Source organism: Aquarana catesbeiana, linkage group LG04, assembly GCF_042186555.1.
Source record: "Aquarana catesbeiana isolate 2022-GZ linkage group LG04, ASM4218655v1, whole genome shotgun sequence".
Taxonomy (NCBI): Eukaryota; Metazoa; Chordata; class Amphibia; order Anura; family Ranidae; genus Aquarana; species Aquarana catesbeiana.
In genome coordinates, this window is record NC_133327.1 from 413135401 (window position 1) to 413154302 (window position 18902).

At 40.5% G+C, this 18902-nt stretch overlaps 1 protein-coding gene across 1 annotated transcript; it reads right to left on the reverse strand.

Moving 5' to 3' along the window:
* Positions 1-818: 818 nt before the first annotated feature.
* LOC141140287 (trace amine-associated receptor 1-like) lies at positions 819-17553 on the reverse strand. Its single transcript, XM_073627295.1, has 2 exons — positions 17298-17553; positions 819-2793 (listed from the first exon to the last, which is right to left on the reverse strand). Exon 2 carries the CDS (start codon positions 2703-2705, stop codon positions 1689-1691), a length of 1017 nt encoding a protein of 338 aa, XP_073483396.1. The 5' UTR covers positions 2706-2793; positions 17298-17553; the 3' UTR covers positions 819-1688.
* Between the last annotated feature and the right edge of the window lie 1349 nt (positions 17554-18902).

An 18902-nucleotide genomic window follows, 5' to 3' on the forward strand; every position in this document is an offset into this window, starting at 1 on the left:
CAGCTTCACCAGATTCTGGATGCACCAGTTTTTTGAACCCCCACCACCACACACACATACACACACACACTGTGTCCTTTGTTGGAAGAATGACTGTACCTGCTAAACTGCAAGAACACTAGAACACTCAGCAGAGTGGTTGATATATTGCTTTCCTTGATGTAATGCAAACACAAATGCAACACTTAAATGTGCCCTGTGCTATCAGTTTGTATTGCTACAGTATGGTTTTCAGCTCATATCAAAGTCAATATCCAGAGGAACTTTAAAGTTCTTATGCCTCATGCACACTGGTCATCTGGGAGGCACCACTGCCAGCAGCATGTTAAAATCAATGACAGGATGAAATACACTTATATTGTACATACATATGAGTGGTACACACAAACAGGGAACTATGGCCCAAATGCAGAAAGTCTGCTTCTGGGCATAAGTAATTGTAATCATACAGCCCTTTGGCCCCTGTACCGCTCAGATGTGCGTACAGACACTTATTATCAAAGTGCATGCCAGCTTGTCATTGATTTTGACAGACTGCTAATAGTAGGCTGGCTATAGGACCCACCTGTGCCTCCTGGGAGCCAAAATACCCAATTTTGCTGTATGGGCAAAAGCGCTCATGTGTATTAGGCAATAAACATTGTCAAATAAAAGACTTACAAGTATGACAGGAGTTTCTACATATTAATAGGAATTACACCTTAAAATATGTTTTACATACTGTAATATGTTTAGAACATACATATGCATAGACAGTGTATTCTATTCCAAATGCGTTGGAGGCACTTACATGTCTTGAAACAAGATTTAGTGCAAATCAGCAACGTTTATTTTATCAACGTTTCAAGAGAACGCTGGCTGTTTTTTTTAAGACAACAGTATATTCCATTTTATTGCACTCAGAGAAACCACTATGTATAGCTTTTAGTTATCAACGTTATTTTCTACTTTAAATTAATGCCACTAATAATATTTTTTGGACTTTAATGTAACAGTCACTTACACAAACTTAAAATTGGAAACATAAGTTCTGGTGCTTTTTGTAGACAGCGCCTATTCAGACCTTTGCGTATCCCTGGTCATTGTTGCATCTGAGAAAACACATTTAAAATTCCTGCCTTTGTCATGGAATTGAAATATTGCCACTACAGATTTGGTGTGGAAGTAGAATCAGTGGTATACTTTCAAGTTCATGCAGGCAGCAACCATGATTGTCTTTATGTAGTTGGTAGTATGCAGTGGTAGCTGTCCTCCAAGTACCCCATAGGGCACTGTCGAGACAAAACGATTTTCAGCTTAAGAGACTGATCAAGGCTGAAAGCTGGCCATGCAGTATACAAGCTGTACAAACTCAGTACAATCTCCCTTATACAGTATGTACCAAAACTTTGCAATGTGAGGATACACCTGAACTATTTAATGGATGTGAATCAAATCAGCAGGTCCCACCTTTTCATAGTTGATTACAAATCTAAAAGAGATTTGTTTTTGTGCCCTTCTTAGTGCAATTATGTTATCTTCCTCCTGTAAATACTGACCTTAAAACACACACATGTAATCTCAGTTTTTTTAGTACAAAATTATTTTTTTTGCAGTGCAAAACCAAGCAGCTAGAAGGGCAAAGCACAGTTCATAGGATGAAAATAAGAAAAGGAAAAATTTCCATTTATTCCTTTAAATATCCTGAGTCATTCCAGATACAAAACAGTTCTTGAAGAATCAGTTTGAAAAACCTTTCCGAACAGAATAATCTTTAGTGCTCTTCGGAACCACATATAGAAGAAGGCATAGACCATGGGGTTAAAAGTAGAATTTAAGTAGCCAACCCATACAAATGCATCAATAACAATGGAGGGGATGTTATAATCTGTAAATGGGCTTATAGCTGTGCTGAAAAAGAAAGGTGACCAACAAATTAAGAACACCCCCATTATTGTACCCAGAGTCTTGGCTGCTTTTCTTTCTCTGCATCTTGATGTATTTGACTTTACAAAATTTGTGTGGAATTGTATCTGACTAGTTCCATCTTTTATTAATCTTGCTTGTCTCCTGGCAATAATGTATATCTTTCCATATATGCAGATCATAATAACTCCAGGAATAAAGAATGAAAGTATAGATGCAATAATTCCTGATGTTTCGCTAAAAAATACAAAGCAACCTCCAATACAGTAGACTTCATTATAAAAAATCATTTCCGAACCTTTTATATTCAACTCAAGAAAGATCATGCCAAATGCAAAAATAGCAGGGATAACCCAGCTTGTTAAAATCATGACAAGAACAGTAAATTTGTTTATTTTTGACTTGTAGCGCAAAGGATTGCATACTGCATAATATCTGTCCACAGATATAAAGGAGAGGTGGAATATTGATGCTGTACTGAGCATTATGTCTGTTCCTGTATGGATTTTACAAAAAATGTCCCCAAAATACCAGCAATTCTCCACTGATCTCACCATACTGTACGGCATAACAAGGCATCCTAATAGAAAGTCCACAGTGGCCATGGAAAGAATTAAGTAATTAGTTGGAGAATGGAGTTGTTTAAAATGAGCAATGGAGATGATAACAGCAAGGTTTCCAGCCATTGTTGCCAAGATAGTGCTTACCATAAAAACATACATTGGAATCCTTATGCTGTTGGGCCAACAGTGCTTTTCACATGATTTATTGATTGTTTCAAAACAGTATTGTAATTGCATTGTAGCTCTTGAAAAATTTCACCTTGATGCATGGGTTTCACAAACAGAAATGTCTTTGTGCCACAAGTTTTTTGGCAAATGGATAGAACTGCAAATAACAGAAAAATACATGTAAATATATTGATAATAAGCAGCACTAGACATTTGGCCAAAGATAGCTAAAACTGAATCTATTAAATATTACTCCAGGACATTAATCATTTGTTTAGACTTGATGAGCACAAAAGACATAAGCCCAGCTGAAGGAGGCTTTTGCAAACCCCTGCAATGTATTGGCTGTCCATCTTTAAAAGACCATTTTATTGTGTTTATATTTATTTTCTTGAATTGGAGCACTCTTCCTTTCTCTTTACATAAGCTAGTTATTTCAGGAGTATCATGAAGGCTCATCTATGGCAAAAAGAGGCAGACAGCCATAATACAATAACCATCTCAAAGTTTGGAGTCCAGCACTCAACCAATCAATCCCAAAAAATGAACTTGACAGTTTTCATTCTTACTACTTCTCGTTACTTTTCCTACCTAATCCTAACCCAGACCTGTCTGCGGAGGCTCAGTTTTACCACGTGTAGCCAACCTAATTCAAATTTACAAGTACAAATCATAAGGAACAGAAAACAGCATAGGGTGCTTTCTCATCATTAAGCAAACAACTAAACTTTGGGTATCTTTGGCTGACCACATACATTATATATCGGTTGTTTGTACATGTACAATAAATTTAATAATTGACCATAAATAAATAACTGTAGGGGGAAAATAGTCCATATGCTGAAGATATCGGTAAGTAAAAAATATACAGTATATTCCCACCGCTCAAGTTTATAATTCAATATCCTTTCCCCAAACAAAGATGTCCCTAAATCTGTGAAAAGGATCGTTAATTGTGCAACTTCCACAATATTTCTTGTTCGAATATCTTATTGGGAAAAAAATTCAGCACAAGGTTACAGGCAATAATGCGAAAAGTACATGTTTACAACCTGTTTAACATAAAAATGAAGCATGGAAACGACCATGGACTTCCACAATATTTCATCTGTACAATAGTCATATAAAATAAACGCTTGCCAAATATTAAGACCCTCATACATAAATGGGTCCATTCAAGCTTGTTGTTAAATTCCTTAATGGCCACCAAATGTCGCGCTTCCTCTTCCTAGTGGATACATCAAAAATGCTTCTATTTATCTCCTCCCAAAAATGTAAGAAACCAAAAATAAAAAAAATCATAGTTTAGTATTTTAAAACAACCAAAACAAAAATGTAAAAAATTGTATTTACATAAATATTAAGTGCACAACCCAAATATCTTTGAAAATTACGTGTGTTCTCCCAAACTCCTTATCTATCCAAACCCCACTGTGTCACAACCACATTTAGATGAACTCTCACCAAACAGGGGGACCCTCAGATCGCATCATAAATAACATGTCACGGTGCACCTTTCAGGCTCGTCCTTAAATATCTTAAATACCTCCAAGAAACATTACAAGAAAAACAGCCCCATGATCTAGTATTAAAAAAAAAAGATTTATTTGAGGCAAATTATTATGCTTACATGAGCCAAAAATACAAACAAATGTGCTCTGTAGAAACAAAAATGGCCAACCAGCGACTTTCAGATCCAGCTTGACATGTGACATTAGTTCCTCGACACATTTTGTCATATAGACTTTCTCAACAGTTGCTTAATCTACAATTTTATGAACACTTTGATTGGGGCTCTCCCCACTGTGCCTTCTGTCTGGAGTTTTTCGCTCCCCCTTGTCCTGGTCCTGAGTGTGGAGATGGGGAAGAAGGAGCCAGGTGTAATATGTATGAGGTGGCCAGCCTAGAGGGGGCACAACTGAAATCTGTGGGGGAGCAGCCCGCTTTACCACCCCCTAGATCCAGCCATGAGAAGCAAGAATATTATGAGCTCAGTTTTGGAAATATTGAGTTTCAGAAAAACATGTGACATCAATACTGATATCTCAGTTGGTATCTATAGTTGGTAAATTTGTGATGTGCAAGGAGATTGAATGGGTGAGCTGAGGAGTATTGGCATAGTTGCCAACAGTCCCGATTTTCCCGGGACAATCCCGATTTTGGGACCCTCGTCCCGATCGGAGGCTGTCCCGAATCGGGATTTGCCCAGGGAAATCGAGAATGTTTGCATTTTTCCTTTTTTTGCAGCTGGCTTCAGCAAAATGGCCGCCGGAGCCGCCACCACCGCTAGATCGCCCCCCCTTGTGTTCAGTGGAGAGAGGAAGGGGGCTCAATCTGTGCAGCCAATGAATCGGCTTCTCCTCTGGCATGGATCGGCCCCTCCCCTCTCCACTGAACACACTTCACCAGAGCAGGCTCGGGGCGGGGGTGGGGCTGAAGGCGGTGCAGCTTTATATTTTATCTCAACTTCGCCCCATTCATATGGACTGTGCTATGCAGGAAATGGGCACCCCCTCTTCAGCAGAGCAGGCTAGAAGTGTGGGGCAGCTCAATATTTTATCTCGACCTTGTCCCATGCCCACACCCCTTCTCCAGAGCAGGCTAGGGGCGTATTAGGGGCGGGGGCAGGGCTGGAGGCGGTGCTGACAATAATGTGTTGTGATGATAATGTACTCGCACCGCCTCCTCGACTGAAAGAAAAGGCTGCGCACGTGTGGTAAAGCCACGGTGAAGTCGCGCATGTGCGGTAAATCCCGCCGTCAGCTGTGTTCTGACGTAGCCACACAGGAAGTGACGTGAGTCGAGAGACTGCATAGGTCACAGGAATTTTTACAACAGGTGCTGCTCATGCTGTAATGGATATGTGCTGCTGGGGCCTTGGGGGCATTATGGGAGGGGAGGGTCTTCACTGAGGGGGGTCTGCACTGAGGGTGGTCTGCTGAGGGCATCTGCACTGAGGGGGTCTGCATTGATTGAGGGGGTCTGCATTGATTGAGGGGGTCTGCACTGATGGAGGGGGGTCTGCACTGAGGGGGTCTGCACTGAGGGGGGTCTGCACTGAGGGGGGTCTGCACTGAGGGGGTCTATACTGACTCTGACGCTGGGGGCACCTGATGCAAGGACGGACTCTGCTGGGGGCACCTGATGTGAGGACGGACTCTGCTGGGGGCACCTGATGCAAGGAGGGACTCTGCCGGGGGCACCTGATATGAGGACAGACCCTGCTGGGGACACCTGATATGAGGACGGACTCTGCTGGGGGCACCTGATGCAAAGACAGACTCTGCTGGGGGCACCTGATGCAAGGACGGACTCTGCTGGGGGCACCTGATGCAAGGAGGGACTCTGCTGGGGGCACCTGATACGAGGACAGACTCTGCTGGGGACACCTAATATGAGGACGGACTCTGCTGGGGGCACCTGATGCAAGGACAAACTCTGCTGGGGACCCCTGATGCAAGGATGGACTCTGCTGGTGGCAGGCGACGTGACAGGTGACACGCTCAGGGATCCCACTGATTCGGCATTATAGTGAGTTGAATGATTTAATTTTATATTACAATGTAATAATAGAAATAATGCGCTGCAATCATCCTGACACCATAACAATCATGGTGCCGGGATGATTGAAGTGCTAACACCAGGTGTTTGAAGTATCTTTATCTGCTGATTGTTAAACTTTCTAGAATACACATATTTCCATTGTTGTGTAGGATCTGGGGCTGCTGTCCCTTCATTCCTCTCTCCCCCTTTCCCTTTCCATCCCTCATTCATCTCCGACTCTAACCACATCCCCTTTGAGCCACGCTCATTTAAGCCATGCCCACTATTTCACGTAAACCACGCCCATTTTTCGCGCTCCGCAGTTTTATTTTTTATTGCTATGTCACGCCTACAAACGCATGCCCCGCCCCCTAATTATTATACGGCTCCGCCTGCAGCCAAAAAAGTGTCCCACATATTTTTTTTGCAATGTTGGCAACTATGTATTGGGTGTCTTGAGCATAGAGCCATGGGATACTATCAAATGACCAAGGAAGGAGGTGTAGATAAGCAATAGAAATCAGAGGACAGAGCATTGGGGTAGGAAAGAATTAAACAAAAAGAATTAAAGAATAAAAAAAATAGCTGTGGGAATGTTAATGAAAGTAATTTAAATGGTCTGTTTGACAGTGAAGAATTAAAGTAATACTAAAGGTTTCCATTTTTAAAATAAAAATAACAAACATGCCATACTTACCTACTCTTTGCAATGGTTTTGAACAGAGCAGGCCAGATCCCCCTTTTCCCAGGTCCCACGCTGGCGCTTCTGGTCCCTCTCCCTTGCCAAGTACCCCCATAGCAAGCTGCTTGCTCTGTGGACACTCGTGAATGCTCGCTCCCAAACCTTCTCTGTGTGTCTATGGGACACACAAAACGTGGCTCAGTCCTGCCCCTGGCTCACTCCACACTGGTTGTAATTGACAATGGCCAATGGCTCCCGCTGCTTTGTCTCAGCCAATAGGGAGGGAGAGACCCAGGAGAGCCCTTGGTCTCATGCACATCGATGGCACGAGATGGGGTTCAGGTAAGTATTAGGGGGGCAGCTGCACATTAAAAGTTTTTTTACCTTTATGCATAGAATGCATGAAGGTAAAAAAACCTTCACCCTTTACAACCACATTAAGTTTTAGGAGGGCAGATTTATACAGGAAGATTTAATTTTATACTACACTTATTCAAGAGTCTGTTGAGAATTATAGTGTCCTCTATTTGCCAGGGTTGTGGCGATTGGGTCTCAACCTGAATACACACAGTGAGTTTTTTTTTGTTCAACCAGCAGGCTGAGAGAAACAAAACTCAAGGATTTTTGCATCCACACAAGCAATGTAAATGCAGGAATCTCCCCCTGCTGAGCTATTGTATTCTGAAAGAAGGGACCCTTAAACCCTACCCCACTGATCAAATGATGATTTTCCAGTAGGGCCGTTTGACAGAAGTTGGTCTAATGATCGGCGTCTGTTGACCAGAGAGGACACGAGAGGGATTTAAATTTGTCTAGTTCTTAGTTCGATACGTATGTACCCAGCCTAATTCTGTATGTAGTGAGGAATGCAAGTGTGTCTAGGGTGGATGAGAACAATTTCCTGTAGATAAAAGTGGCCAGGTCAGAACTGGAAAGGGGTGAGATTTTTGTAGAGGTAGTCCATAGCAAAATAGATAAGAGAAGGTTTAAGATAGCAGGTTTCTATGGGTAACTTGCGCAGTTGGAGAGCATGAAAAGGGTACTATAGTGATCAGAGAAAGGAGAAGGAATGAAGGAGCAGTTGCAGAGAGTGAAGAAGTGTGAGAATGCAAGGCCAAGGCTGTTGCCATCAAAATAGGAGTGTGCCCATTGTGTTAGGTAAAAAGATGAGATTTAGAGATACTGAGAGGCTGCCAGGATGCTAGCATTAATAGAGATGTTAAAGGAGTTGTAATCTCCTCTTCTGGAGTCTTCTGGGGTCCTCCCCGCATCGAGCGTCCACGCTGGAGAAGCGCTCTCCTTGGTGGACACCCGTGCTGGCGCGCTCCAGAGTCCTGCATCTGTGTTCATTTACTAAAGGGAAATAGTCTGTTCACTTTGCAAGGGTATTTTCCCCAAAGCTTTGTGAATGAGGTGACCCTCATCCACTCATGTGTACACAACGGTTCTGGTGAAAAATCCCTTGCAAAATGCAACTTCCCTTGAAAAGTGAAAAACCCATTTGTCTTTAGTATAGAGTTGTGAGTGAGTAAATGTTTACATTGCAAATAGTCATATGTACAAATCATTCCAAAATTAAAATATCGGACATGTTTAAAAATCAAGACATTGTAGTGAGTCCGCCAGAGTTTTTACAGTATGTGCTTGTAGTCTTTTGCAATTTCTGCAATAAAGGACAAAGTGAAAAAGAGGTGTTTGGTGCCTGGGGCACATCTACCTACAAATTAAATCATACCTATATTTGGTGGCACTGTAGAGTTGTTTTATTGGTTTCTGATTCCTATGGGCCCATTTTTGGATCTGGGATAGCCACTAGAACATCTTCTATCAGGATATATTTTGAAAGCAGTGATGTGTTGTGTCTTATTTTATTCTTCAGTTTATGCCAGCTAAAATCTTTGTGCTTGTTACATGAAAGTTAAAGTATATGTGAACAAATACATTGTGAAACAATCCGCATATTATACTTTTTTGTTTTTTATAAGTGATTACATATTCTCTGTTCTCAGCTGCATAAGTCTAGAGAGCTGGGGTGGAGAAAGTGCAGGACACTGCAGGGAAGCATGTAAGCACAAGTCCGATCATTGTAGAATAGGCAGGCTGTTCTCTCAGCACAGCCAGAAAACTGACCACTCTGAGATAGATGTACTCTCATGCTCTGTTGTTGTCAGCTTGAAGTATGAAAGCAGGGGGCCTGGCAGGATCACCAGGGATTTGACACAAAGTAAGCAATACAAAGAGAATGGGATATTTTTATCACAAGTATATGGAGCAACAGGCATATATCAGAAAAATGAACTTTTGGAGTAACATATATTTTAAGTGACTTTGGAGATAAGTTCCTCCAAGTCTTTGCATCATGATCTAAACTTTCCCATCTGCGTCTTTTTTTAAACAGTCTCAGTTTTATCTGTAGCTACTTTTTACTATATGTAAGTAATAGGTAATTTTCCCTCCTAAGGAAAAGGGTACATGATTCATAGGGATAGAGACATAAGAAGGTCAATGTTAAAAAAAAAAAAAAAAACTAAAAGGGGTGTCCTTCCCTCTCCTCCTTAGGATTTAAAGTTTTAAAGTTGGAACAGACAAGAGTAGAAGAAAGTAGGGATGCTAAGAAGTTAGTATTTTGCAGGGTTATGAAAGGGAAAGGATGTGGTAAAGGTGTCAATAAAGGAAAGAGGCAAACCCTTGATTGTGCCTAAAATAAGGCTAATTAAGAATTGTGTTTCATGAGAGGCTGATTTCATGTCAGAAAGCACTAGTTTATGTATGTTGCATGAGGGCATTTTGAAATGGTGTTGGTAATGGACCATTGGATATATGATGGACTTGATAGGTGTACCTGCTGATCTACTTATGTATGGCTAGTGTGGTTGGTGTGATTCTTCAATGCAGTTTACTAAAAGGGGGATCTATCATTTTGTCCTTATTTAAAGATGTGCTAAAGTAAATGTCACATACAGTATGTTGAAGAGAATAACAATATTTGACACACTTATATGTTATTTCCATCATTATCAGGTGTGATGTGTATTTAGAATGTCAATCTGCACAACCATGCCCAGCCCCCGTTCACATCGGGCCGATTTGACATTTCAAATCGCATGCCAAATCAGAGCCTATTGCCGGTCATGGCAACGCCTGATTCCCAAAGGTAGTTCCTGCACTACTTTTGGCAACTTCGGCCGATTTCAATAGACATCTGTGCATGAACACGCACAGATGTATTTCAAATTGCCCCCAAACTCACAGTGAAATGCCAGTTTGAAATTGTGCAAGTTCAGCTGAACTCGCACGATTTCAAACCCACTCTTAGTGCGAAAGAGGTCTATCGAGTTGTATTTCGCCTGATTTAGCCACCTGTGTTTTTTGTTCCCATTCAATGTCATGTCCAAACACAATTATATCTCCATTTCATTAATATCAGTAAACACACTGTTGCTGATAATTTTAGGTCTGTTACAGGCTGGTTAACTGGTTAGCTTCCATTATTCAATCTGCCATAACATTTGTATCAAGAACTGAGTTTGGTTTTGAGGTCACATAACACATTTTGTAATAAGCATTAATCTGCTTGGTCTCCTCTGCAGACATGTTTCTCTATGTCCCTATCTGTCTTTAACACATAATCAGAATTGGAAGACCATGCAATGACTAGGGGTGTTTGATCCTACTAGATTTCAGGTCACTCTGTATGTGCCTAATTCATACTTCTGTAGTAAAGCCAAATGTATGTAACCCAATCCAGATATGCTTATGTGCAGCTTTTTAACTATTTGTCGCCCGTCCACAGTAGACCTACTTCAGGTGGGCATCACAGGCAGGCCGGACAACGTATCTGTATGTTGCCGGCTTGTTTCCGGGTTGTGCCCCCCTGCCGACCTGTGCTGTAATTGGACACAGCACCAGTTTAGTAGCAGCTGACATCCGATGATTTTGGCTGAAGTCAGCTGATCGCTGTGGCCAATCACAAAGAAACAAAAACACAGAACTCTGAGTACTATGAACAGCAATCTGGCTGTTTCTTCTCCCTGCACAGCAGTCATATAGTAAAGTAAAAGCAACCCACATTACACATTGTTAGGCACACAGTTATCCCTTGATTGCATCTAGATGTTAACCCTTTCCAGTGTCATTAGAACACTGATGGTGTACAGTATGATCACCGATCACTGTATTAATGTCACTAGCAATGTCAGTGTCAGTTAGGGACCCTCCCGGATAGTGTCTGTTAGTGCCAGTTTGCTCACCACTCTATCTGCATCCCACTAAAAGTCGCTGATCACCGCCGTTACAGTATAGCGTGTATAGCTGTGTAAATTCCAGTAAATGTACTGTAGATTTTAGAAGCTATAACTTTTGCATAAACTAATTAATATACACTTACTGGATTTTTATTACCAAAGACATGTAGCAGAATACAGTTTGGCCTAAATTCATGAAGAATTTAGATTCTTTTTGTTTTTTTCTTTAAATAAGTTTTAAAACAGAAAGTAGAAAATATTGTTGTCGTTTTGTTTTGTTTTTCTAAATTCTCTGTCTTTTTTGTTTATATCCCAAAAATAAAAAGATCCAGTGGTATTCAAATACCACCTAAAGAAGGCTCTATTTGTGTAAAAAAAAAATTATTAAAAATTAAATTTGCGTACAGTGTTGCATGACCGCGCAATTGCCAAAGAAGCACAGTGCTTGAATAACAAGAAATGCTCTGGTCATGAAAGGAGGTAAAACCTTCTGAAGATTAAGTGATTAATATGGATTTATTTTGTAAAGCTACTTTTTAATTGACAGTATCTAATGTGCATTATTTATAAGAGTTGACTTTAATTACAATACAATAACAGTAGTAATATATTTTTATAATTGATAAGTGCATTTTAATATTACTTTAACTTATTTGGTTATATTTAAAAGCACAGGGATGCATGCCACCTCGAATAGTATAAAATACTGCACAGACTTTACTTTGTGCAGTTTGCAATAATAAACCTGTGTTCTTTGTTTTCCCTCATTAAATGTGGTTTCTGATAGAAAGGTACTAACACAATTCTCATTTCCTCCTAATATCTAGCCCAAGGTTTTGATATTATGTAATAATTCATTGAAGTCCTCAAACCTTGTAAGAAATTAATTAGGAAACAAAATATTGTAGGCACTTTTGATTGTGGCAATAAAGCCCTTCTCCACCATCAGTTCCCAACCAAGGGAAAATTATATTTTAGCTTCATTTAGATGCTGACATCAGTTAGTTTATTATATTTACTGAGGACTCTAAAGACAATATAAGATATGTATAAAAAGAGTTGCTATCATCATAAACTATTATCTGAACTATGATATTGAAATCTGATAAAACAGGGCATGTTCAGCAAGTGCTGTGACAGAGTACAAGAAGCACAACTGTTTTAACCCAAAAATGATTTTTCAACAATTAATCTTTGAAAAAAAGAAGCTCGCATACAGAGTGAGGTGGAAAAGCGTGATGATTTTAGTTAGCTTGCAATGGGTGCCACATTAATTGGCAGGTCTAGATAAGGGAACAAAGTTTGTGAGTTCCATGAGTTATATTCACAGTTCTTTGGTAAGTGCATACAGCACCAGGGAGTAGGGATGAACATCACACTACTCTACGGTGGGCACTAGAGTATGCAATACAAAAACAAATACAGTAGAAGCACAGGGAGGTGATGGAGTGCAATATAGTGCAGGGTCAGGTTATGGTTAGGTCTTCCTGCTAAAGCATAAGCCAGTGTCTTTGACACTTATCCAGTGGCGTATTATCCATGTGTGCAGGGTGTTCAATGCACATAGGCCCCCGAGAGGAGGGGGGCACGCTGACCCACATGGCAAACATGGATGATTGTCCCTTGATCGGGACAATGATTGGTGCGGCAGGGGGACAGTTGAGAGCACTCATCTCCCTGCATGGCTTTTCAGACAGCCGCTTCTCCTCCTCTCCCTCCCGTGGCTGTCAGCTGAAATGCCATACAGGGAGATTGGTGCTCGCAACTGTCCCTCTGCCACACCGATCCTCCCCCCAATGTCTGCGGCGTCCTCCTCCTCCAGCCCCGTGTTCTCTGGCTCCCTCCTCAAGCCCTATGTTTTCTGGTTCCCTGTCCTCCTCCTCCGCCCCTCCCCTCGCTCCTCTGCATCCGCCTCCTTCCTCTCCCGGCAGCTGTGGGGGATGTGTCAGGATGGAGAGCAGAAGAAGGGACCAGTAAATATGTCGTTTACTGGCTCCTTCCTTTTCTGAATTGGACATAGGGATCGATCGCTACCGAACGCTCTCTATGTCCTGTAATAACTTAGCAGAGTAACCTGTGCATTACTATGCTTCAGTTTATGAATGAACAGGAGCCGCTGGCTCCTGTTCATTCCTCTTCAGTGCTGAAAAAGGGATTGAGGAATCTGTGTCCTAAGTCTCTTTCTCTGTCTCAAAGGAGAGATGTCAGGGGTCACTGCCCCATAACCCCATCTTGCACATGGGCCTATGCATTTCATGATACGCCCCTGCATTGATGATGTTATCGTGATGATATACAAAAACTGGAAGTTAATTTCACATTTAAATTATCTATCTGTGGTGTACTTTTTTATACATGAACTGTATTTAAACAAACCTAAACTATGTATTTGAACGAATTTTCAGTAGTGGCAGAACAGAAATTAACACCCCACGCTTTCTTATACTTTAGAATTGTGTGGCCATTCATTTCTAGACATGTAGCTGTCTCTGTAGACAACATGCAACATTAGCTTACGTGTAGCAGATATGATTTAGTAAATGTTGACTTTAATGGGGTCATCCCAAACATACTATCTGCTCATTAAAAGGTATGTGGATTTCAGGGCTGCAAATCTACTTAATGGCAGCATTAAAGTGATACTAAAGGTTCAGATTTTTTAATTTAATTTAATAAAGTAACAAACATGTCATACTTACCTGCAAAACCATTATACAGAGTAGCCCCGATCCTCCTCTTCTCAGGTCTCCTGCACTCCTGGTTCCTCCCTTCTGCTCCAAGCTGCCTCTGTAAGACACACATAGAGCGTCTCATCCCGCCACCAACTCTCTCCTTACTGGATGTGATTGACAGCAGTGGGAGACAATGGCTCCCTTTGCTGTGTCTCAGTCAATGAGGAGGGAGAGACCATGGTGAGCCGCTGCTCTTGTGCACATCATTAGATCGGGCTCGGGTGAGTATTAGGGGGACTGAGGGGGGAGCTGCACACTTAAGGTTTTTTATCTTCATGCATAGAATTCATGAAGGTAAAAAACCTTTAGCTATTACAAACACTTTAAATAATATATATTTTTTACTTACTGTAGCTACCCCAGTACTTTAAATGAAGTTGTACACAAAGTTTATCATGTCTAACATGATATAATATAAGGGCAGTCTTATTTTTCTCCTTTTTATTTCAATTTAATTAGTATGACAATATAGGCACTGTTTTGGCATATTCCAAATCCCCAAATTCCAAATTCCCTTTGTTATGTTTAGTATGTTCCATTTTCCCCCTCCCTTTGACTTTTGTCAATGGGGTAATTCTGTGGCAAATTACAATGTATATGTGGATCGCATGAATTTTGTATGATTTATTGGAATATTTGAAACAAATTATTGCGATCATCCAGAATTATATTGAAATGTTGGAGTTTTTTAATCCTACACGGTTTTCTCACTAGCATTTCACACTTTCTGGGTCTCTGAAGGTTAAACAATTAACGGGGGTGGAGCTTCTCTTTTCTCTCTTTTTTTTTAGCTATGAATAAGCATCAGTTGATGTGAAACGCGTTAGCAGTTATCCTACATTATCCACTTTTTATGTGACCTATTTGCATCTATTTTTTATCACAATAAAGGTGCTTTTTTCTTCACGGAAGTGCGGCCATCCAGATTTTTCTCTCTTGTTTCCCACGATTTGTGCAGAGCCAGCACCTGTGAGGCTGAGTGAGGGCGTTCACTACTAGACAGGAGTGAGTGTCCTGTGAGAGACTTTTTTCTCCCCTGTCCTCAGCAGCCTGCTATCTTCTCTCCTCTCTGCTCCTGTGTCCTCCCCCCTCCCCTCTCTGTCTGTGTGTGAGCCTCCCCTCCCCCCTCCTGCAGCTCTCGTAACACAAACCTGTATACACCATCACCACTGCCTCCTACTGCAGTGTCCCCCTCTGTGAATGATTTATAAAAATAAATGCTGTAAATACCTCATTTAAGAGTCGAGATTGTGATCACATGACCAGCCAGCTCTCTCCTCCTCTCCTCCGCTCCAAACTGACATCAGCAGAGAAATCTCAGCCCCGCCCACTGCAACTCTCAGAGGAGGAAAGGAGAAAGCTGGCTGGTCATGTGATCACAATCTTGGCAGTGAAATGAGGTATTTGCAGCATTTATTTTTATAAATCACACACAGAGGGGGATACTAATAGGAGGCAGTGCTGATGGTATATACAGGTTAAAGTGGCTTAACAACCACTTTAACCACTTGCCGATCGCCACACGCCGATATACATTGGCAGAATGGCACGGGTGGGCAAATGGGCGTACCTGTACGTCCCTCCCTCTCCACAGGCGGGGGGCGCTATCGTGCCCCCCGAAGATGCAGCGGTCAGATTCGTTAGGGAACTGATCAGTCCTCGGGTCCAGGCCTGCTGATCGGTCCTGTGGAATGAAATCCTCCCCTGCCTGTGTAAGTGTAAACACAGACAGGTTAAGTGATGTCATCTCTCCTCGTGGAGTCTTTTCGATTCCAGTGAGAGGGGAGAGGACATCTTACCGTGAGTTGTACAACACTACACTAACACCAATACACATAGGTACACTTGCCACCCCCCCCAATTTGCCCCCCCAGTCACTGTCTCACCAATTGCAGTTTTCAGATTTTTCACTGATCACTGCATTGGTGTCATTTGTGACTGTAATAAGTGTTAGGGCAATTAGTAGTAGGCCCAGGTAGGTCTAGAGTACCCCCCTAAACCCCCCTAATAAAGGTTTAACCCCTTGATCACCCCCCCAGTTAACCCTTTCACCCCCTGTCACCAGTGTCACTAATAGATCTTTTTTCTGATCGCCGTATTTGTGTCACGGTGACGATAGTTAGCCAGTTAGTGGATTCATTTCACCGTCAGGTTTTTATAGCATCAGGTACCTCCATATATTATATGAGATAGGCAGTCATAAACTAATAGCTGCATAAATTCCAGAAAATGTACCCTAGTTTGTAGACGCTATAACTTTTGTACAAACCAATAAATGTACGCTTATTGACATTTTTTTTACCAAAGACATGTGGCTGAATAAATATTGGCCTAAATCAATGACTAAAATTGAGTTTATTGAATTTTTTTATAACAAAAAGTAGAAAATATCTTTTTTTTTCAAAATTTTCGGCCTTTTTCCATTTATATAGCAAAAAATTAAAATCGCAGAGGCAATCAAATATCATCAAAAGAAAGCTCTATTTGTGGGAAAAAAAAGGACACAAATTTTGTTTGGGTACAGCATTGCATGACCACACAATTACCAGTTAAAGCAGCGCAGTGCCAAATTATAAAAAGTGCTCAGGTCATTGAGCAGCTAAATCCTCTGGGGCTGAAGTGGTTAAATAATCTCTGTGTGCAAAACAAGCTGTTCGATTGAAATACTTGTTTCTGTCTGTGATCTATTCCCTCCCTGAATGTCAAAAGTAACGTGGCCAGGGTATTTTTTTCCTAACACTTACCCCACAGCCCCTTAGGGTATCCCCAATTATTGATGGGTGGGAATGTCCCTAATCCCCTATTTTTTTTTTAAAAATGAGAAAATATCAGAAGGCACTAGTGCTGTCTTTTATGTGGCTTGTGACAGTTCACTGGTTGGAGCTCACAAAGTATTGTCTGGGGTGAAATAGTCTTTATGGGGCAAAAGATCTGTACTATATTTATCTCTTGTTGGAATTGTGTTCCTTTTTTCTGCTCTGCCCAATGGTATATTGTGGTTATTTCTGAGCTGTGCCTGAGAAATTTTCAGGTATACATGTGTTTGTGCTTGAATTGATGTCCTAAATAAAGACATTTTAAAAAAGGATGGCAAGACCTGTTTGCAAAGACAAGACATTTTTATATAGACTTACAAATTACACTTTCTAAAAACTAAAGAAAAAAAAGTTGTTTTTCAACAGATTTAAGAACAGAGCAGTACAGCAAAATGTGATCAGTAATCTACAATACAATTACAAAGTCATACAGCAGTTGTAACTAGATAAATAGTTTATATTTTGTATTTAAACTCATCGTCTAAAATATATATTAACGACTTTACATATAAAATGCAAATTTGAAAATGATCAGTTACAATTTTCTTGTTAAAAAAATTAAAGATCTGACACTCCAGATAGCAGCATTAAAGAGCAAGAAAGGCATTTAGTCTGTATAGTAGATAGCTAAGTTGCATGCCTACCTTATAAACATGAAGTTCATCCTTAAGCTTTGTCCATTAACATATGCCCATACAGCATTAGGTAATCCAATGAAACCAACATCTTCTCATTTTCATCTATGACTTTTTGTGCTATTAGGATTCTCATGATATGATGACGTGCACATAAAACGTGTAAGGTCTGATAAGCAGGATATAAATCTCTACTGGCAGAGTGACAAAGTAAATATAATGATTATGCTATTTTTTCACTATACAACTGCCAAGGTCACAGAGGGATGCTATTATAAAGCTGTTAGACAGAATACACCCAGAAAGGCATGTTTGCTAGAGGACCATTATCTGATGATGACATTTTGTAATGCAAGTATAAGGATCGCTATACCATTAAGGAAAGCGTTTTCTGATGTGGGTCTTGGAGTTGTTCGACTTTCTCAAGTTTTACTTATTTTCATTTCTCCTTACTTTTTTTTGTTCATGCTAACATGCTTGCTCTGTGAGCTGTGAGGTTCTCATGTAAATAAGTACTGAATTCCTGCAATTAATAACACACAAAAGTACATTGTGGTTCATTCTCTTTGTTTAAAAATATCATCATTTCCATGATGACAGTTCCATATTTCAAAATAACTTTAAGCAGAGCATTGACTGTAAATGGGAACATCTGGAAAAATTTGAATCTGTTTTTTTTTATATTAATGAAAATACTGTGTGATTATAAAAATATTAAAAGGATTGAAAAATTAAATTATACATTAAAGCAAACATGAGCAAAACTGTCAGCCCACCTTGGTTATGCCCCTGCCAAAATGGCACTAAAAAACAGATCAGTACTCTTGCAGGGTATGAGGATAATTTTAGCTAAACATTTTGATGCTCTTTGTTACAAATTATGTTTCAGTATTATCAGCTGAAGGTTGTATACAGCAATAATCAGCGTGTTCAGCAATGGAGCACAAATGAGCATGAAAAAACAGTTTACTTCAAATGCTGGCTGCTCTTTCAATTAGTAGTTTACCCTTTTAGAATCATGCATGATATGGGTCGAATTTTTGAGATATTACTAAATCAGAGCCTTCTGGCCCTTTCAAAGTGTTGGCCTTTCTGCCAATTTGATTGTTTTATGTCTAGCCATGTTAACATTTGGCAGTCACACCTACTCCTCCTGTACTATTAGTGGTTACACAGGCTTATTATATCCATAGCAGCCATGCAGCTGTCACTGAGTTCAGGGGGTGGGGAAGGGACACCCAGTCAGCATCACTCAGGAGATCAGGAGAAAACTCTGCAGTCTCTATATTCTCTATATTTGCAGAATATGTGTTTGCCCTGCTATACATAATATTACATAACAGACTATCATTAGACATGTTGGTTGAACATTTTTGTAAAAGCATGACACCATGGTATACTTGATGATATATGGCAAGAGATTGTGGCTTGGCTAAATTTTTGGAGGCTACGGTTTCCTAATTTCATAGAGATGGAAGGAACGAGTAATGTTGCCCAAAACCTTAGTTGTTAAAAGTGTCCTTCTGTTTCATCTAAAAAGGTTGAGTAATGTGTTTATTAGATCTATCGTCCTCATGTTATTCATCCACCTATTCCATGATTGACTAACTACCA

What these genes read in the sequence shown, in the direction of transcription:
- LOC141140287 (XM_073627295.1), bottom strand. Translation starts at nt 2,705, where the DNA reads ATGCAATTACAATACTGTTTTGAAACAATCAATAAATCATGTGAAAAG.